We start from the raw sequence: 22,004 nt of genomic DNA, 5'->3' as shown, positions 1-22,004 counted from the left end.
TGACTGCGTCCACTTCTTCTTTACAGTCTATGAACGCAGGTCCGTTTCTTCTGTGGTTTTTGCTCTGCAGACGACCGCCAACGAAGGGAATCATCATGTAGAAGCTGTGTAACCGAGCTCGTTCACAACAGTGTGTGTCACGGATTTATATTTGAACAGCTGTCAGAGAGCTGGCTCGCCTTTTCGTCTTTACCTTCACTTTGAAGGTTAATCAGTCAAACACGTTAAATTAGACATCTCCATTTATGCGGTTTCCTTTTGTTACAACGAATAAGGGTTTCTCAGTTTGAAACCTCAGGTGAAGATGAGAGGGAACATGAAGGAAAGCCCTCCGTGGGGTTGTTTCAAAAAGAGCTTCGTCAGTGTGTGTTTGTTGGCTTGTTAAACCGGCTCAGAGGGACGTTCCTTCAGATTCATGAAACACACCAGAGAAAAACACTACGACGAGTTTCTGTGCGGCGCTTATTGTTTCTCTGTCGACCATCTTCCCCCCTTCAGAACAGGAAAGGGTTTGTTTCAGAGCTTTAAATGGCAGGAAGGTGATTCAGAGCCTGTGATTGGTGGATCTGAAGGGTTTTATTCTGAAGTGGGGTGAAAACAACTGAAGGCTGAAAATCAAACCCAACAACTCAGAGTTGATTGCAGAGGCAGCGAGTGAACAGACGTGAGTCATTTGGACGTTGATTCAGCGCCGGTATTAGTTCAATAAGCAGAGTTTAGTAATATTACAAAGCCTGATACTCTTCTATCAAAAACAGAGAGTTCATCAACACTCTGACAACAAATGAACTGATAAAACAACCACGTGCTTCTGTCACAGAACAAGATAAAACACAAGATAAAACAGGAGACACATTATTCACGTTCTATTAAAATGGAATAAAGCTTATGCCTTAAAAGAAAGGGTGTTTTTGTAATATTTATGCTCTTTGTGCAAAGCAAATTCCCCCGAGGAGCAATCAAGGCTTCATTCATTCGATAACGGTGTGAGTGGTTCAATTTAGTTTAATTTAAATAACATTTTAGATGCCTGAAGAGTTTTTTCCACAACAAACAGCCGAAGATTGGAGATAAATCAGGCAAAATACATAATTTTAAGACGGAGAATATTTTGTCTTCTTTCCTGTAAATAATCTCGTGAGGTGTTGATGTGGATGTCTGCGGTCGACCTGTCCGTGACCTCCACCCAGTTGCATGCTGGGATATTCTGCAGCCCGTTGTGACCATGAACACAGCAGTGAGTGAATGAATGTAATCTCTTTTAAATCTGGTCCTCTCACATTTCAAAAGACTGACATGTGTGTCGAGGATTCCTCCGCTGGGTGAGATGTGAGCGTTAAATGTCGCCGCAATTACAGAGCTTTTACTCTAGTAAATGAGAGGAAGTGATTCATGTGTGTGTGTGTGTGTGTGTAGGTGTGTGTGTGTGTGTGTTCTGCCGGCTCTGCTTCATTGCAGTCACTTCATTTCAGCGTGCTGTGAAAATCTATTTAAAATGTGTTTGGAATATTGACTTTAATGGCGATTTAAAATGATCTTTGTGTCTTAATGCAGCTGAGAGCAGCGGCCTTCAAGGACGCGCGGATATCTGACACTTGAGATCTTCTTCCTGTGTTTACTAAAAGAAATTGACATTTACCAAACTGCATGTAGAGTGGCTGTTTAGTGGATCCAGGTGGGACTACAACACTGGTTTTACAGGTGTTGCTCAGGTTGTTGTATCACGCTGCCAGTCTCCAGAGGGAGCTGAGTAAAGTCTAATTAATATCCTCAAGTGATGTCACTTGAGTCAGCATTGGGTTTGACATTTTTTTTTAAACGACGATGTGAAACCGAAAGAAATAGAAAAGAAGTAGAACAAATTTGACTGTTTTCCGTGGTCGTTTTGACGTAGCTAGGTAGGCTAACGTTAGCTTGTGCTTCTCCCGATCAACGGGGAGTGAAGCGGAGGGAACGTTAGACCCACCAGCCCGCTGCTCAGCTCATTATCTGTAACCAGTGTAGCATTAAAGCATGGTGGAATTAGCTAGTTAGCTAGCCAGCTGTCCGCTAGCTAGCTAATTCCACCATGCTTTAATGCTATAACGGTCTCAATGGCAACGCTACACATAAAAATGGCCGCCTCTAACTAGCATAACGCGCCGCGATCTCACACAACTGTTGGTGGTTGAGTTGCATTGTGGGTAGGCACCAGATTAAGAGAAGGAAGAAGAACGGCTATCTCTGGTTCTGCTGCATCGTTTAAACATCACGAGTCCGACAGTGTTAGAGAACTGCGTTGAGAAATCTAGCGCCACCATGAGGTCGACGTTTCTTGAGGTGAGATTTCTTTGCCTCCCTGAAGAAAAGTTTGACTTTTTTTTGCACGTTCAGTTAACTTGCTTTGCACTCAAAGGTCTCACTCTCAATAACTCTCCAATAATTTAGGAAATTATTTAAACAATTATTCAATAAAATGTCACCAGCTCCTACTGGACATTTTTTGTTTTTGGTTAAACGTTGAAAAAGTCAATGTTATACTTTAACATTTTCCCGTTATGTTAAATTTATAAAAAAATAAATAATCCGGATGTTATTACTTTACGTCCAAAAAACACATTTTCAATTATTTTATTGTGTTTATTAGTTTTCTGTTTTACAGAAACGTTAAATGCAAATAACGAATTTCTGTTTTTACCAACAAAAGTGCGAAAAGGACAGAATCAAGTAAAATGTACTAAAACAAACAAAAACACAAAATAAAAATAGTGGAGTTATTACGTGGACGCCTTATTTTATTAAATAAGTCTGCAGGAAGTTTCTCTTGATGTAAGTGTTTCTGACGTCTCTGAACCATCAACATTAATAAAGGTCGTAATCGTAAACGCTTTTCTGAACTGTATTTTAGCTCGGGCCTTAACGTTAACCTGTTAAATATCATTTGTAGTTAAGATGCTAAACCGGATCGGTTCAGCTCTGCAGGATGAATCCTCTCCAACGTCTGAACTACGATGACATTTAATATCGATCTGATATTAATCAGTGAAACACAGACTCCTCTCATCACGGGAGAGACGGAGAGAGTCGGCGGGTTGGGTGGTAGTTTAGAACGGGAACTGAGAAAAAATTGTTCAACTGCGTTGCCATAGCAACAGCGAGCATGTAGATCGGGGGGGCTTTTTTTTAACACTCACACAAACACACACACACACACACACACACAGAGACAGAGTGACACTGTGAGGTTAGCACAGGATTCCCTGCTATTCCAGTTTCTATGACAACTCACAACTCATCCTCCTCTTCCTCCTCCTCTTCCTCCTCCTCCTCCTCTTCCTCCTCTCTCTCTCTCTGTCTCTTTCATCTTCAGCTGTAATGATGGAAGCAGAGCAGTGAGTTCTGACATCAGCTCGGCTCTACAGGCGTGAATCAGGCAATCAAGTGTTAATTAGCACCGATGCTGATTAATACGCACGATGATTAAATACGTAATAATGATGTGTTGATTAGAAGACAGCAGCAGAAGCAGAACTTTGTGTCTGATTATTTGTTTTTAAAGCAACACCCAACTTTCTACGACTATCGTTATTAAAAAAACATAATAATTAGCTGTAAAAATGTTCAAAAAGACGAGTGAAACCACCAAAACACCATAAAGCAACATCCTCAATATCTGTAAACTACTTTATTACCTTCATACAAACCCTGTAAAGAAAGAAGTATTAAATGTATTATAAGAAACAACAAACAGACTATTTGATTTGGCTGCAAAATATTTACTCAAATATATAATTTTAAGACGTCCTGTTTCTAAAACATTTCTTCTTTGTAAAATTCTAAGATATGTAAATTGTGTTTTTATCAGTGAACTATTGGTGAACAGGTGCTAACCTCCGGTTCTGATGAGCCGATGCTTCATGTGTTAAAGCTGCATTCTCTCTAGTGTCCACCAGGGGGCGACTCCTCTGGTTGTATAGAAGTCTATGAGAAAATGACTCTACTTCTCTCTTGATTTATTACCTCAGTAAACATTGTAAACATGAGTTTATGGTCTCAATCTCTAGTTTCAAGTCTTCTTCAATACAGCATGATGTTCATTTAGTAAATGATGGTCCATTTAGAGTCACACAGACCATAAAGCAGGGGATGCTTTAGGGGCGGGGCTACAGGGTGATTGATATTTTGGTCGCCTATAAAAAAGTCTTGCTCAGCGTTGGGTTGTAGCTCCGCCCTCTTAATTTGTCCCTGATGGTCTGAATAAGTCACAAAATGTGTCACCTTTTAGTAATCTAAATTCTCACTTTGTTTAACGCTGCCAGCTTTATCGTCATTTACTCTGAAATAAAAGAAGCTTTAATAACCATTTAGATTCCAAATATGTGATCAGTTTATGCAAATTTGGTGAAATTACGCCACAATTGTGTGACTGTGAGGAGACGGAAAACACACGTCAACAGTGTTTTTGTAAACTTCACAATGAGGTATTAAAAAAAAAACAATAATACACTAAATTAATATGGCGATGGCTAAGCTAGCTTCTAGCTAAGCTAGCTTCTAGCTTTCAGACGGACAGTTTGGTTTAATTCGTCTCCAGATAAACTTTTTATGAACTGATGATCTTGTCTCCCCTTCTCAAAGTGAGAGTAAATAAAAAAAACTGTGTGTGTGTCTGTAAGTGTGTGTGTGTGTGTGTGTGTGTGTGTGTGTGTGTGTGCGATCAGCGTGGAAAAACAGGATGTGATGTAACATCCTGCGTCCATTATTATTAGCATTGGAGAAGGTGGAGGTCAGATTTGTGAACAGGAAGTCGTCGGCCTCGTCATTTATTACATCAACACGTCTGCGTTACATTGTGCTGAACACCTCAGTGGAGCGCAGCCATTACTGTGTTATCATCACACCTTTAGAAAATGTAAAATGTCTGCTGTGAGGAGAGTCTGTGGGAGGCTGTCAGATTCATGCTAATGTCCCTGTGACACAAAGTACCGATCACATCCAGATAATAACGGGACTCAAATGTACAAATACTTCTCCATTCAATACAAAACACGAGCGGTAACAGATTTAATCTGAAGTTTGTTTTAAATCCTAATGAAGTAGTAATATAGTGGGGGCGGTAGTGGCTTTATTTACAGTTAAACAACCTCATGATGAATTTAAATAAAAGTCTTTAATATGAAGGGACAGTTATCATGAGGTTCTTCTCTTTAAATCTCTCGGTTCTGATACAGATCCCTTTGATGTTTGGTTATAGCAGCTGGTCGACAAGGATCCCAAAAATCATTTCAACGCTCTGAAGTCAGTAAACCATCAGAAATACTTTGTTTTAGTAATTTATTGTGTTTTTTCTTCTTCATAAAAAGACAATTCAAATGATTAGGAAATAAAAGATTATATTTTTATGGATTAAAACAAATAATGAAGTATAATAATGAGTTTAGAGCTTGTGTTAGAAGTTAAACATCTCATAATTCATCTCTAATATCTGTTTTATGTGAAAACATCTCCTTCAAACTACTGCATTTATTCAAGTTTATCACCAAAACTACATTTTACAGACTACATGTGAACACATCATGATGACGTTATAATGTACCTTCAGCCAGTACTCATGTTCACTGAGCAGAGCCTGAAGGCATCATGATGTCACTGAAGTGAACCTCCGTTAGCGGTGCTGCTAACGTTACTAGCTCTCCTCCTGTTGGTCTAAACACTGATTGGTTGTTTACAATGAAACATGATCAGAGATCAGAGACTAGAAACACATGTTCTACTGAGTCAGTAAAACTTTATTTACACTGTGATGGTTAACGTTTGACAAAAACACAAATGTTAGCTCTCAGAAGACCGGAGCTGCTGGTCTACCGCTGCTTCTATCGGTTAGTTAGTTTGTTATTGAGAGACTTTGGTGTTTTAAAGAGTTAATCACACAATAACACCAACACACTATCAGAGGAGGCAGCAGTAGACCAGCAGCTGTTCTGTGGGTAGAACCAGTGTTTTTGTGAATGGAGTCTGGTAGCGTAGAACTATTGTGCTTCATCTCGATGTCCTAACATCGTACGGGATTAGTAAGAGCTATTGTCACAGTTTAAATAGCAAACCAATGACGGGAGATGGACGACTCAAATATCAACATGTCTGAAGAAAAGGAAACTATCGTGCCAAAAATTCATGAAACCCTTTAAAAAGGTCTCGTTAATGTGTGATCTTAAGCTGGTTAGCTGAACGTGCTAACGATTGCAGCTCACGTTAAGTGTTTCTTTAACGAGCTCGCTAGGCAACGTTAGCTCGGATGCTAACAAGCAGCAGAGGCTAATTAAAAATAACCGAATCCACAATTTCCGTAACTTTAATTATTATTTGTGTTCCTCTGCAGACTGTAATCACAGCTCTGTGTGTGTGTGTGTGTGTGTGTGTACATCTGTGTGTGTACATCTGTGTGTGTGTGTATGTGTGTGTGTGTGCGTGTGTCTCTCTCTCTGTGTGTGTGTATATCTGTGTGTGTGTGTGTACATCTGTGTGTGTGTGTGTGTGTGTGTGTGTGTGTGTGTGTGTGTTTCAGCCACATGCCTCTGAGTCCGGCTGCTGACACCAAACATGATCGCCCACGGCAACAGGCGGTTACTAACGGCAACCCGACAGGCTCTGCTGTTGCCAGGGACGACGACGCGGATGACACGCCCCCTGGAAACAGTATTGTCGTCCGCATTGGCATCCCAGACCTGCAGCAGACGGTACAACACACACACACATATATATGCAGTATATATACATATATATATATATATATATATATGTATATATACTGTACATATATATATATACTGTACACATATATATATATATATATATATATGTACAGTATATATATATATATGTGTACAGTATATACTAAATGAATGAATCAGCACGACAAACCTGTGAGTCTGTCTGTCTGTCTGTCTCTTTCTCTGTCCGTCTGTCTCTCTGTCTCCGGCTCTCTCAGAAGTGTTTGCGGTTGGACCCAGAGTTACCAGTCTGGACCAGTAAGCAGAGGGTTCTGGTGACGTTGACTCAGTCTCTGTCGGATGTTTTGAACTATGGTCTCTTCCAGCCGGCGTTCAACGGCCGAGCCGGAAAGTTTCTGGACGAGGAGCGGCTGCTGAAGGACTATCCTCTTCCTCCCATCACCCCCATCCCATACCTGGAGGTACGGAATATTATATATATATCCATTTATATCATTTAAAGCAATGTTTCAGCTATAAATTCTTCTCTCAAAACCTCCGGCTGGTTCCTACTGAAAACTTAAACCTTTTAAAAACACAAATATTTAGTTCTTTTACTCTCAGTAATTTCCTAAAACAGCTTTTTTTTGTTTTCAATATTAAATATATTAACAACATTATTAATTAGTTGATCTCATGAGGAAATACAGACAGGATATGTGATGTAACCATAAAACTCTAATGATATTTAATCCTGCTTCTTTTTAACAATTGTTAAGTTTATTAATTGTTCTTTAAAGTGAAGTCAACGCGTCATGTGTTAAAGCTGCATTCTCTCTACTGTCCACCAGGGGGCGACTCCTCTGGTTGTATAGAAGTCTATGAGAAAATGACTCTACTTCTCTCTTGATTTATTACCTCAGTAAACATTGTAAACATGAGTTTATGGTCTCAATCTCTAGTTTCAAGTCTTCTTCAATACAGCATGATGTTCATTTAGTACATGATGGTCCATTTAGAGTCAAACAGACCATAAAGCAGGGGATGCTTTAGGGGCGGGGCTACACAGTGATTGACAGGTCTCTATGTCACTCCTCCTCAGTACAGATATGGACACTTGTTGTTCGTTGTTCGCTGGTTGCAAAAAAACCAAGATGGCTACAGCCAAAATGCTGAACTCAAGGCTTCACGTCAGTCCACAAACCAATGAGTGACGATGACGACGTCCACGTCTTACATACAGACTGTTACGCCTGACGGAGCTGAGACGTCGGCTCCATCACAGAGCCGATGCAGACGTCTCCATAGATCACAATGAGAGCGTATCTGAGATGTGCAAATTAAAAACACGTCTGACACACTTTGCAGTCTCGACGGGCGGTGAGACAATCATGGTGTTTTTAATAGTCTTTGTGCAACAATGGAGCTCTGTGGCACAGAGGAAGAAGATGTCTCAGACTGTGATACTCACACAATACTTGTTGGTAGATACGAACAAAGATATAAACGCAGCACTTTTATTATGTTTCACAAGTGAACTGAACATTTTAAGACTTTTTCACTGCACACAAAAGACTTCCTTTCAGACTTTGGTCACGAATTTGTTCAAATTCATATCAGTGATCACTTTTTGCTTATTACACAGGTCACAATCACAGACTGTATATAAGAAGTGGACGTAGTCTCGGTGACGTCACTCATTGGTTTGTGGTCTGATGTTTTAAAGAGTTCTCTGATTTCGCTATCACCATCTTGGATTATGCCGTCATCATATTGTTTTCTCAAACTGTGAACAGGAAGTGACCATATTTGGACTGAGGAGGAGTGACGTAGAGACGGCGTATACGTCTCTGGTAGAGACCTGTCAATCACTGTGTAGCCCCGCCCCTAAAGCATCCCCTGCTTTATGGTCTGTTTGACTCTAAATGGACCATCATGTACTAAATGAACATCATGCTGTATTGAAGAAGACTTGAAACTAGAGATTGAGACCATAAACTCATGTTTACAATGTTTACTGAGGGAATAAATCAAGAGAGAAGTAGAGTCATTTTCTCATAGACTTCTATACAACCAGAGGAGTTGCCCCCTGGTGGACACTAGAGAGAATGCAGCTTTAACACGTGAAGCTTTGACTTCACTCAGTAGAACCAGAGGTTGCCGCCTGGTCACAATAAAAGTTCACTCTGAAATATACATTAATATTACAAAAACACTTCAGATGTCACACGAATTGACAGAGCGTGTCGTCCTGCTGACTGTGTTTGTACACTCGTATATAGTTTGTAGGAAGTAGCAGAAACCTTTCACCTTTTGTTTTACAGTTCCGTTATAAGCGGAGAATTTACACCCAGACCTACGTGGACGATAAGCAGCTGGCAAAGCTGCACACCAAGGTACACACTCACCTTCAAGGGAACTTATGAAGAAAATGTTGATTTTGTGCTGTTTCTTTCTTTATATAATATTTTAAATCTTGTTTTTCAGGCAAACCTGAAGCGTTTTATGGAACATGTTCACCAGAAGAATGTGGAGAAGGTTTCCAAATGGTTGGAAAAGGGCCTGGACCCCAACTTCCATGACTCGGACACCGGGGGTGAGTACTTATACACACAAAGTACCACTTAAACATTCACACAGATGATTCTGCTGAATCCTCTTGTTTGTCGTCTTATCCAGTTATAAATATGTCAAACATGTTGTTAGCCTAGCTTAGCATAAAGGAAACTGCTAGCATAGCGCCATTAAAAGATAAAAAAAATACACTTTACAACAACTTCAAAACATCCTGATTTCAACGCTGTATCTTGTTTATCAAACACACTTGTAGAAATTAATATAAAAATGAAAGTTTGTGGTTTACTGAGCCGTTAGCATCGGTGCTACGTCAGTTTTCTGTTGTTACCTTGATTCAGATTCTGTCCACCAGCTCTTTAACCAGGATTCATAAAATACATTTAAAAGTTTGTCAATTTAAAAGATAATTTTGCACGTAAGAAAGTTGCATTTTGTTGTAAAACTGCTGAAGTATAAGAAAGAAATATATAATTATTTAGACGACATCCAAAAGTAGCGTACGTGACGTTTCTCTCTGAAGCTACGATCGTTCTTTCTCTTCCCGGGTGATGAAAAGAGTCGCTTGATAAAAACACATCGCATAAGATACCGTTGGAAAATAGCTACGTTAGCTAGCTAGCTAGCGAGCCAAGCTAACGGCCAAGTTGTTGGTTGGTGACGTTCGTTGAGCGAGAGGAGAGGTTCAGTTCACTTTGCAACGACGAAATTAGACTTTCTTGACGTGCAAAATGATCTTCTAAATCGACAAACTATTGCTGTACATATTCTTTCCGACATAAGGTCCCATGGGGGACACCGGAAGATGATTTAAATGTGGTTTAACATTTTTAAACGTAGAGAAAGATATTTAAAACTCCTCCTCAGGTGATTAAACCTCCACATTCCCAGAAACAACAGACGTGCCCTCGCTGTAGTTACTTTCTGTAACAGTAATAACTGGTTGTGTTTTGGCGTCTCTTCGTGTCTCAGAGTGTCCTCTGACTCTGGCGGTCCAGCTGGAGGAGAGCGGGGACTTGATTAAAGTCCTCCGCAGTGGAGGAGCCCACCTGGACTTCAGGACCAGAGACGGCATCACCGCTCTGCATCGGGCCGTCCTCTGCAGGAACAGCACTTCTCTCACTGTAAGAACGCAACAATCACTGCTGCATTATGGGAAATGTTCAATGTAGTTGTCCCAAAGACGTGGTACAATGTAAGAAGTATAGTTATGCTGTAAATGCTGTATGTTGATGGTGTGCAATGCTGCAGTAAGATTAAATGAATCAGTGCCGTTGTCCTGTTCTGGTCCTCAGACTCTGCTGGACCTCGGAGCGTCTCCGGACTACAAGGACAGCAGAGGTCTGACTCCTCTCTATCACTCCGCCATGGTGGGCGGCGCCCCCTACTGCTGCGAGCTGCTGCTGCAGGACCACGCCACCATCGGTACGGTGGCTCGCAGGAGTCAAACCCAGCTGCTGCTGTTGTGTGTGTGTGTCTGCAGAACATTACTGTGTGACTGCTTTCATTGTTTATTCATTTGATGTATTTTGGGTGCAGGGATGACTGATGAGAACGGCTGGCAGGAAATCCACCAGGTGACACACACACACACACACACACGCACACACACACACACACACGCACACTCACACACACACACACACACACACACACACACACACTTACACTCACACACTCTTGCACCAAAATACACAATCAGTTAAATTACTTTCCTTAAACAATTATGATTGTGTGTGTGTGTGTGTGTGTGTGTGTGTGTGTGTGTGTGTGTGTGAGCTCAGGCATGTCGCTATGGTAACGTGCAGCACTTGGAGCACCTGCTGTTCTACGGCGCCGACATGAGTTCCCAGAATGCATCGGGAAACACCGCGCTGCACCTCTGTGCTCTCTACAACCAGGTAATACACGACAAACACTCTAATCATAAAAAGTAGAGTTTTCATCCTTTTTATTGTCTGCAGGTGATGTGTTGTTGTTTACATGTTTGTTTTGAAGTTAATTAAATAATCGCTGCTGGTTTTGCAGGACAGTTGTGCCAGAGTGTTGCTGTTCAGAGGAGCCAATAAGGACATCAAAAACTACAACAACCAGACTGCCTTCCAGGTAAAATGAAAACACAACCCATCTTGCCTTGAAGCTGAGGGCCACAGACAGGAAGTCAGAAATGTTATTTAACATTTTTAGTTTGAGTCCAAAGTCTGATTCATCTGTTATAACATGCTTGAACTCTCTGTGTGTGTGTGTGTGTGTGTGTGTGTGTGTGTGTGTGTGCGTGTGTGTGTGTCTGTAGGTGGGAATAATTGCTGGGAACTTCGATCTTGCAGAAATCATAAAAATCCACAAAACCTCCGATGTTGGTGAGTTGGCTGAGACTGTAAACACATTTAAATTGTGTGTGTAAGCGCACACGATACAGTAGCTGGTAAAGTTAACTGTGTATGTATGTGTGTGTGTGTGTCTGTGTGTGTTTGTGTGTATATGTTTACATGTGCCCAAGTAGTTCCCTTCAGAGAAACTCCATCCTACACAAAGCGCCGCAGAGCCGGCATGCCCAGGTCATCGGCAGGAAATGGTCTGTCTTCTCCACGCTCTCTGATTCGCTCAGCTAGTGAAAACGTTCTGGAAAGCCCCGCCTCCTCTCCTGGCCCCTCCCTCCAAAGCCTGGAAACGCACCACGACACGCACACACATTCGCTACGACGACACACGCGGCGACTCAGGTACACAAATACACACATGTCGACACTTATACAGACACAGGCAAAGTATATATTTACACACTGTTTTACACACAAGTTATCATAGTTTCTACCGTTGTAGTCAGTAGTCATCATCAGGGTTGGTGTAGTTAGCACTAGAACTGGTGTAGTTGACCTTAGTAACGGTGTAGATAGTGAAGGCATTGGTGTAGTTAGCGTCAGTACTAATGACTTTAGTACTGTTGTAGTTGACTAGTGTAGTTAGCATCAATAACACTGTAGTTTACATTCGTATTGGTGGAGTTAGTGAATGTTTCGGTGTAGTTAGCGTCAGTACTATTGACATTAATAGTGTTGTTGTTGGCCAGTGTAGTTAGCATCAATACTACTGTAGTTGCCATTAGCACTGTTGTAGTTGACTAGTGTAGTTAGCATCAATAACACTGTAGATTACATTCGTACTGGTGGAGTTAGTGAATGTTTCGGTGTAGTTAGCGTCAGTACGATTGGCATTAGTAGTCTTGTTGTTGGCTAGTGTAGTTAGCATAAATAACGCTGTAGTTGGCACTAGTACTGGTGAAGTTGACATCGGTACTGTTGTAGTTTGCTAGTATGGGTAGCATCGATACCGCTGTAGTTAGCATTAGCATTAGCACTGGTGTAGTTAAGGTATTGGTGTAGTTTGCACCAATACTGGTGTAGCTGACATCCGTATACGTTTTCCTCAGTACTGGTATAGATGCAACAGGATTCATTGCTTCATATTACAATTGCAGTTGGAAACAGTTGTTGTAGCTTTTTGTTGTAGCTTTTTGGCTTCACTGTGTAAATTTGACGGCCATGTTTTTATTGTTGAAAACAGTTTCAGTGTTGGCGTCGTTGGTAACATTACTGCCTAAAACGTGGATTAAAACGGATTAAAATCGTTTTCTCTCTGACCTGTCTGTCTGCAGCCCGAGCGGTGGAGGCCATGTGGAGGCCAGCCCCCCCTCCTCCCCTCCACCGACCCCCCAGATGAGGAAGAGGAGGCTGTACAGTGCCGTACCGGGACGCACCTTCATCGCCACCCGGTCCCACGTCCCCCAGGGGCCCGGAGAGATCCAGCTGCACCGAGGAGAGAGGGTGAAAGGTCAGCCTGTATTTCCGTGTGTACAGTGAAGACAGTCGTACTTTGGTGTGTATCTGCAGTGGTAATACTTGAATACTGTGTGTTGTGGATCTACAGTTCTGTCTATAGGTGAAGGAGGATTCTGGGAAGGAAGTGTTAAAGGAAGAACCGGTTGGTTTCCTGCCGACTGTGTTGAGGAAGTCCAGATGAGACAATACGACCCACGACTGGGTAAACAACAACAATAATTATGTTTATGACTCGGTGTTACATTCAATACATGAAACAGATGAGATGGTGGTGAATCCTATTCTCTATATATACTGTACTTTATGATTTATATGTTTCAGAGACGAGGGAGGATCGCACTAAGAGACTGTTCAGACATTACACTGTAGGCTCCTATGACAACTACACCTCCTACAGGTAATACACCAGCATTACTCTCCAGTTATTGGCTTAAACTGACAACACAAACATATGTAATAATTGAACAAAGTCAAATAAAATGCAGACGAAATATCAGTTGAGAACGCTGCTTTAAATATCATAATTAGTCACTAAAAGAATAATTAAATAATCGTTTTTTTACAGATATCGATGATATTCATGAGCATTAAAACATGACGTCTGTTTATACTTCAGAGAATACATGGTACCCACTACAAATATAGTGTTTAACCTCAATCAGCTTTATTGGTCACGTATGTAAAGATTTACACAGAATATGACGCAAAACTGTAAACGAGTGAAGTGTTTTGTAGATTTGTTCCATACTTCTCTATGTTTGTATATCTTTCTACTCTAGAATGGAACTGTAACGTAATTCATTTAAACTCTGGAACTGTCGTAAGCTTCCTAACTTTTGAATCTAAACTACCAAAAAAACTGAGGTTCTACTTTTTTATTTTCCCGTCAGTGACTATGTGATCGAGGAGAAGACGGCCGTGCTGCAGAAGAGAGAGAGCGAGGGATTCGGCTTCGTCCTCCGAGGAGCTAAAGGTAGAAACAGGAGGATGATGGAGGAGCGGTGGGTGTTCGGAGGTGTTGAGGAAAGAAAAAAGAAAGATATTTAAAACAGAGCGAAGTCTTCAGAGGAAGCTTTAAAAACTCCTCGCTGTGTCGTTTCATAATAACTACAGAGTCCACTGAGTCTTATCCTTAAAAGACTACAACCCCCATCCTAACATGTAGCAGTGGAAGAAGTAAAAGCAGCAAAACAATACAAACAGATACTCTGTTACAGGTAAAAGTCCTGCATTGAAAATCTTACTGAAAGAAACAGTGAGTAACATTTAAGGGGATTTATTGGCAGAAATGAAATATAATATAATAAATATGTTTTCATTGGTGTAGAAATCACCTGAAATTAGAAATAGTTGTGTTTTTGTTTATATCCTGATACGGAGCCGGCATGTTTCTACAGTAGCCCAGAAGGGACAAACCAAACACTGGCTCCAGGCACAGTTTCTGAATACGGGTGTATCTCCTCCATGGATTGTGCGTTTTGATCATAGACTGTATTTAAGAAGTAGACGTAGTCATAGTGACGTTGTTGGTTTGTGGTCCGCCGTTTTGAAGCTTCGAGTTTAGCGATTTCGCCCTCGCCATCTTGGATTATGGAGCCCTGTCGCCATCTTGTTTTTTTTGCAACCAGTGAACAGGAAGTGACCATATCTGGACTGAGGAGGAGTGACGTAGAGACGCCGTATACGTCTCTGGTAGAGACCTGTCAATCACTGTGTAGCCCCGCCCCTAAAGCATCCCCTGCTTTATGGTCTGTTTGACTCTAAATGGACCATCATTTACTAAATGAACATCATGCTGTATTGAAGAAGACTTGAAACTAGAGATTGAGACCATAAACTCATGTTTACAATGTTTACTGAGGTAATAAATCAAGAGAGAAGTAGAGTCATTTTCTCATAGACTTCTATACAACCAGAGGAGTCGCCCCCTGGTGGTCATTAGAGAGAATGCAGCTTTAACACATGAAGCTCTGTGTTTCACATCGTGCTGAGGTTGCCGCCTGGTTTTGATACTTTTACAGTATTTATGTTGCACTGAGACCTGGTTTATTATAAAAAAGACTACAATGTGGAACCTTTAAAGAAACCTCAACTTGGAGAAACAGTCCTGAAATGAGGACTATAGTCAGTTGTTGTATAAAAACATATCGTCTTTTTTTTTTTCTGCCTCTTTCTTCAAGCCGAGACCCCCATCGAGGAGTTCGCCCCGACCCCGGCGTTCCCCGCCTTGCAGTACCTGGAGTCCGTGGACCAGGGGGGCGTGGCCTGGAGGGCGGGGCTACGGACCGGAGACTTCCTCATAGAGGTACATCGCCCGTCCTCTCACGTGTGGCATCAAACATCAAAGGCTCTGTGACTCACCTGTCTGTGTGTCGTCCAGGTGAACGGCGCTGACGTGGTGAAGGTGGGTCACCGGCAGGTCGTCTCTCTGATCCGTCAGGGAGGAAGTCGACTGCTCATGAAGGTCGTCTCTGTTTCCAGGAAATCTGAGACCAACCTGATCCGGAAGAAAGGTGTTTTATTCATTTAAATTTAATGGATTCGGCTCTTTCTTTATTTGGTTACATTGATGTGAAATCAAACCTTAAAATTTAGTTTCTAGTTTTACATTTAGAGATGTGCATCACAGGTTAGTTTTTAAATCTGTTGTATGTCAAGTTTTAAAAAGACCGAATTTAGTCGGTTTTTCAAAATATAAAACGTAAATAACTTTTGGTTTCATGCGGGACATGAACAGCGGTTTCCTGGGTGAAAGTCTTAAATGACTGAAATTGACCCGTTCTTTGAAATAACTTACTAAACTGTGTTTTTCGTACCAGGCTGAACTCTGTTTTTTCTCACTAACTTGATCTTGTGGTTGGTTCTTGTCTTGTAGCTCCGCCCCCTCCGAAACGAGCCCCCAGCACCTCGTTAACACTCCGATCCAAGTCAATGACCGCTGACCTAGAGGACATAGGTAAAACAAACACACACACACACACACACAGAGTAGCGTTACACTGTAGGAGTGTGTGTTGTTGACCTTTGTTCTGTCTGCAGCCAGGAGGAGACGCTTCGGTGAGTCTGATGATGTCGTAGTGGTTTGTTTTTGTGGCTTTTATTTGTTGTTGTGACGTAAAGCTGCAGTGACGATAAAGTTGGTCTGATGTCATGATGTGTCAGTGATGTCATGATGTGTCAGTGATGTCATGTGTCAGTGATGTCATGTGTCAGTGATGTCACAGTCAGGGCCGTAGCTGACACATGTCCTCACCGTGGTGGAGGAAGTATTTAGATCCTTAAGTTAAGTAAACGTACTAAAAACATTCTGTTACAAGTAAAAGTACTAATACCTCACTGTATAAATATTCTGTTACAGTAATAGTACTAATACTGTTTACTTCCCATCTGCTGTTTTAAAAAGAACTCAATATTTCTAAAATCCTGTCTACGGCCCTGGTGACTCATGTTATGATGTCATGTAGTGATGTCATGTAGTGATGTCATGTAGTGATGTCATGTTGTCGTGGTCGTGATGTCACGAGTCTGTGTTTCGTTATTTTTGTTTATCTTGTTTTTGTGTGTTTCCTCTCGTCTCTTCGCTCCAGACAAACTGGACGAGATGTTGGCCGGAGGTCAACAGGAAGTAGTTCTCAGGGCTCGACCGTCGGACGACTTCAGGGCGGCGACGGTGAAACAAAGACCGACGAGCCGCCGGATCACGCAGGCTGAGATCAACGTAAGGCGACTATCGACGCTACGACGTATCTAATGGTCACAAACATCGTCCGAATGCTGAATGAACCCCAAACAAACAGATTTTGCTGATCAAAAAGGAAAAAAGCTTCATCATGATGCCGATGTGTAAAACGTCTGAAGTCAAGTTTTGTCACGTCTCACGACAAGTGAGCAACTTATAAAATACTTGTTTTCTGAATGGAGTTTGGAATCGATCATTGCTAGGCTATGCTAACATTGTAGCTGCTCCATCAACACTCAAAAAAACATATAAATTAGGCATAAATAGTAAAATTCAAACACATACATATCTACACATTGTGTAATAAAACTCTCAGAGACTTTATTTCTGCATTAAAGGGGTTAAAACGTAGTTTAGTCCAGCGTTTAGTCACGTCCCTCAGTGTTTCCCTACATACAGGATAAATCTGAGGGTTCCACAAACATTTGAATGCAACATTTTTGTTATTTTTTTCCGGGTTTTTATCCAATTTATTTCAATTATTTCTCTATTTATGCTTCTAAATATTAAAATAAAGAACATGAGAATTCTTCGGTTGAAACGGATTTTAGTCTTTTCATTACAAACCCTAAAGAAGAAGCTCAGTGTTTTGGACGAAACGTTGTTCTGTGTTTGCGTCTGCAGTCGCTGTTTGAGCGTCAGGGCCTCGTGCCTCCTTCAGCTCCACAGAAGAGCACCATGGCTTTACCTCGAGGCATGTCCAGAACCAAGAGCTTTGGTGAGACACACACACACACACACAGTATTTTATTTGTTCATTTTGTCATTTATTTTAAGTACATTTATTTAAACGTCTCCGTGCTCAGGCGCACCAGAGGACGACAGGATCTCGGCTCTGATCAATGAAAGTCGGTTTCCACGGAGCTCCTCGCTGACGGACAGCTTCATCCCTCCTCCTCCTCAGATGGCTCCGCCTCCTCCTCCCTCCGCCTCCTCCTCCACCTCCTCGCTCTTCCTCCTCGACTCCGGCCCTCCTCCCTCGTTCCTCCCGCCTCCTCCCCCGGCCAGAGGGGAGGGGCTCACCCGCTCCAGCTTCAAGCCGGGGGCGGAGCCGAGGCTCCAGGAGCTCTGCGATTCGCCGACGAGGAGCCACGCCCACGCCGAGCGGCAGAGGAAGGCGAGGTCGATGATCATCCTGCAGGACACGCCGCCGCAGCTGCAAGCCGACGCGCACGCCGCCGCCGCCGCGCACACGCTGCACACCGCCACGCACACCTCCACGCTATCTCTCCACAGCACAAGCCCCGCCCTCGGTCACTCGCCGCTGTCGCGCCGCCGGGGACGACCAATAGAAAACCCGTACGCTAACATGGGACAGCAGGCTCCGCCCTCCAAGCCCCAGAGGAGGAAGTCGCCTTTGTTAAAACAACTTCCTGTGGAGGAGCAGGGTCAGGATGTCTTTCTGATTTCTACAGAAGTTATATTTGTGTCTAATTTCTTGATGCACGTTGAGAAGTTTAAAGCTGAATACCAAATACTTCAAAGCTTCATTCATAACGTGGACATTCAACGTCTAAATCAAGTTTCGTCATTGTGATCCTGTTAGTTTGAGCTTACTTGAAATCTGCAAGCAAAGTACACGTTGTCTTAGCTATTAGCGATAGCCAGGATGCTAGTGGGTGGCTAATGCTAGTCAGTAAATCAGTGACCCAAATAAACTCAAGTTAGCAAATTACCTCCCAATAAGTACGAACTAGCATTTATTAAACACTTGATTCTTACCTGCACAGGATTGAGACACGTTCTTAATGCCGTAGACTCCTAATGTCACTGCAACCAGTCTGACTTCCTGTTCGTTCTTCTTCTTCTAGGACTCAAAGATCTCGATTTGTTGAAAGTAGACGGCGGTGGGCACTGCAGCCCGAGTCGGGCGGAGCTTTACCAGCAGCAGGTTCTTTCAGAGCGCTCTCGCGTTCAGGGTCGCAGGTCGTCTCTCTTCCTGTCCGTGGAGGGAGCCGGGTCAGAGAACCAGGTGCCGCCCCTCCTGACTCTGAGCCATTCGATGGACGACCTCGGCGAGCTTCCGCCGCCGGCTCCGGTCCTGTCGCCCTCTCCGACGCCCCACACCTTCCTCCACCCTTTGACGGGGAAACCTCTGGGTCAGTCTCACAATAATCAAGTGACAATAATCAAGCTTGTAGATACAAATACCTTTAATTTCCTCTTCTTCCCTCAGACCCCTCGTCTCCACTCGCCCTGGCGCTCGCTGCACGCGAACGAGCGCTCACGGCCCGCACGCCGAGCCCAGAGCCCAGACTGAAACACATATCTGCCTCCACGACGCCCATACCGACCCCGGCCGCCAGCCCCGAGGGCAGACACAAGCGAACCCCTATCACCACCCCGCAGAGCAGCCCCGAGCCGCGGTCCAAACGCACCACCCCTCAGACGAGCCCCGAGCAACGAACCAAGCGCACCACCCCTCAGACCAGCCCCGAGCTGAGGCATAAGCGCATAACCCCGCCTCTGTTCCCCGACGGACAGGTGGAGCGTCCGGAAACTGAGGGAGGAGTGACGTCGCCCGCCGGCCCCTCCCCTGAGCGCTGGAGGCCCACCCCCTTGCCGCCGCTGGCCAATGAGAGTCACCCTGCTCTGATTGACAGGCGGAGAAGCCTCACAGTGGGCAGCTCGGAGGAGGAGGGCGGGGCTTACACGGTCACACTCCCACCAGCGTTATTGTCGTCCAGCGATGAGGAGACTCGGGAGGAGCTTCGCAGAATTGGCCTGGTGACTCCACCCGCTGCCTTCGCCAGTCCTCCCGCTCTTCCTCCCCCGTCCTCCCTCACCCTGTTGCCACGGCGAGGTGGGGAGGGAGGGGGAGGTGAGGCCGGTCCTGAATCCCTGGGTAGACGAGGCGGCGAGGAGGAGGAAGGAAGTGACGAACGACTCCACGACAGCTCCTCCCCCAGCTCACTCCCTCCCTCCATTACCTTGGCATCCCCTTCTGATCCTTCTTCCCCCTCCTCTCCTCTGGCTGCTCACCCTTCCCCCTCCTCCCCCGTCACCTCCCCATCCGGTCTTAAGCCTCGCCTTCGTTCACCGATAGGTCGGGGTCGCTCTGCACTCCGTGACCCACTGCTGAAGCAGTCGTCGGACAGCGAGCTCCTCCCGTCTGCCGCGTCCGGCTCCTCCCCTTCCTCCCCACTCTGTTCCTCCCCCACCGGCGGCGGCGGACGGCAGCCGCGCTATCTGTTCCAGAGGAGGTCGAAGCTGTGGGGGGGCGGGGACGACCGCGACGAGCGGCGGGGCTTCGGCCCGGACGAAGGGGGACGTCCGGTGGCACTGGGAGGAGGTCAGGGGTCGGGGTCGGCCGTGGATCTCAGCGGCCGGTCGGCGTCGGTGCTGGAGCTGAGCGGCAGGGCAGGGTCCGGACTAGATCTGGCTAATCGGCTACAGCTGCTAAACAAAGACAGTCACTCTCTCGGGGAGGAGCCGAGTCCCCTCGATCCGGGCCGGAGGTCCCCAGTAGGAGGTGCCAGGTACTACGAACGGCCTTCTGATCTGAGTCCTGCTGTCTGTGTGTGTGTGTGCACATGTTGTAACAGAATCTGTTGTTTTGTGTTGTTCCAGATGTGAGGACAATGAAGACAGTAAATCGTAGGTTTTTATCTCTGGTAAACATTTCTCGTTATCGCTACGGGAGGATTTCCGTTTGCTAACAGCTAAGCTAACAAGCACCTTCAAAGATGACTAACTACTAAATTACCGTCCCATCCGTCTTTTTAATATAACCTTGGAATTGGTCATATGCTCAACACCTTCGCCAAAAAATATTTGTCCGATTATAGCTTAGCAACTGCTAAGAGGTGCTCTAATATTAACATGGCCGACTAACTAGCACGCCATCTACAGCAGCACCTTAGCGTTCCTGCTAAGGCCAAGAGTTAGCATGTGATTGGTTTCATTGTTGCCTCCAAACAGTGTTACGTTAGCTTTGCTAGGACACAAAAACAGCGCTGACCTTTTGTTTCCGTGTCATCTACATGTGCTAGGGACACATTAGCTTTAGGCTAATCAACTGATAACTGTGCTAAGTGATATAAATGTCGTTCATATACTGTTTACTGTGTCGCAGGTTGTTCTCCAGTCTTGGTGAACTCCACACTATCTCCCAGCGAGGATACGGCGCCAGCTACACGGTCCGACCGGGGAGCCGCTACCCTGTGACCCGTCGGAGCCCCTCCCCCTCTCCCTCCCCGTCTGATAGGTCAATAGGGCACGCCTCCTCCACCGCCCCTTGCACTGAAAGGCCAGATCTGAGCTCGGGTCGCGGTCTAACCATCCTGAAGTCGTCCAGCCTCAGCCTCCCCTCAGAACCCAAGGAGGTTCGGTTCGTGATGCGAAGCGCCAGCGCGCGGACCAGGTCCCGTTCGCCCTCGCCCTCGCCCCACGCCTCTCCGTGCCCCTCCCCCGTCCTCAGCGGGCCCCTGCTGGCCCTTCGGCCGTGGAGGCAGCGGCCCCTCAACTTGTGGAATAAATACGACGTGGGCGACTGGCTGGAGAGCGTGGGTCTGGCCGAACACCGCCAGCGCTTCCAAGAGCACGAGATCGAGGGCTCCCACCTCCCCGCGCTCACCAAGGAGGACTACGTGGAGCTAGGCGTCACCAGACTGGGACACCGAATCAACATCGAGAGGGCGCTCAGACAGCTGCTGGATGGTTCCACTTGACCCCCGACCTCTGACCACTAACCTCTAGACATCCTGAACTGTGACCTCATAACCCCTGACCTCTGGTCAGACACTAGGCCATCTCTTTGACTAGAATATCTTAGCAGTGACTGAATCTTTAGACCTTTTTACCAACGTGGAGCTCAGCCTTCTGAGTTATCTTGCTGACATTTTGTCTTATCAGCTCTTTGATCGACCCGAACGGACCGGTAGCACCAACGTCTGTGTCCAGTAAAACACTTTAGTGTCATTTTAGATCTCCCAAGATTTAGTTTGACCGCCGTTAACTGTCTCGTGCCTCGTGTTTATGCTGTAAAAGCCCCAAAGAAATGTCTCAGTTTTAAAGTAAACAAATCCCCAGCGAGTTTTTTGTCAGAGCTTTCTTGCCAAGAGTGTAAAGTCAAACAGTGCACAGGACATGGCCATCATTTCCAATGGAAAGATCAGCTGCAGGAACCATAACAGCCTGCACTCTGCTTATATTACATAAGGT

At 44.5% G+C, this 22,004-nt stretch overlaps 1 protein-coding gene across 1 annotated transcript; it reads left to right on the top strand.

Moving 5' to 3' along the window:
* Positions 1-6,548: 6,548 nt before the first annotated feature.
* Positions 6,549-21,511, top strand: shank3b (SH3 and multiple ankyrin repeat domains 3b; the record flags this gene model as incomplete). Its single annotated transcript, XM_079184161.1, has 26 exons — positions 6,549-6,716; positions 6,968-7,171; positions 9,014-9,085; positions 9,177-9,285; positions 10,236-10,387; positions 10,559-10,688; positions 10,803-10,840; positions 11,048-11,164; positions 11,292-11,369; positions 11,557-11,623; positions 11,764-11,986; positions 12,904-13,094; positions 13,191-13,304; positions 13,424-13,499; positions 13,993-14,075; positions 15,283-15,407; positions 15,483-15,615; positions 15,978-16,058; positions 16,142-16,159; positions 16,690-16,820; positions 17,466-17,559; positions 17,648-18,229; positions 18,653-18,940; positions 19,018-20,320; positions 20,412-20,438; positions 20,917-21,511. 26 exons carry the CDS (start codon positions 6,549-6,551, stop codon positions 21,509-21,511), a joined length of 5,199 nt encoding a protein of 1,732 aa, XP_079040287.1.
* Between the last annotated feature and the right edge of the window lie 493 nt (positions 21,512-22,004).

Source organism: Pholis gunnellus (genome assembly GCF_910591455.1).
Source record: "Pholis gunnellus genome assembly, chromosome: 22".
Lineage (NCBI taxonomy): Eukaryota > Metazoa > Chordata > Actinopteri > Perciformes > Pholidae > Pholis > Pholis gunnellus.
This window is presented reverse-complemented; position numbering and strand designations above follow the sequence as displayed.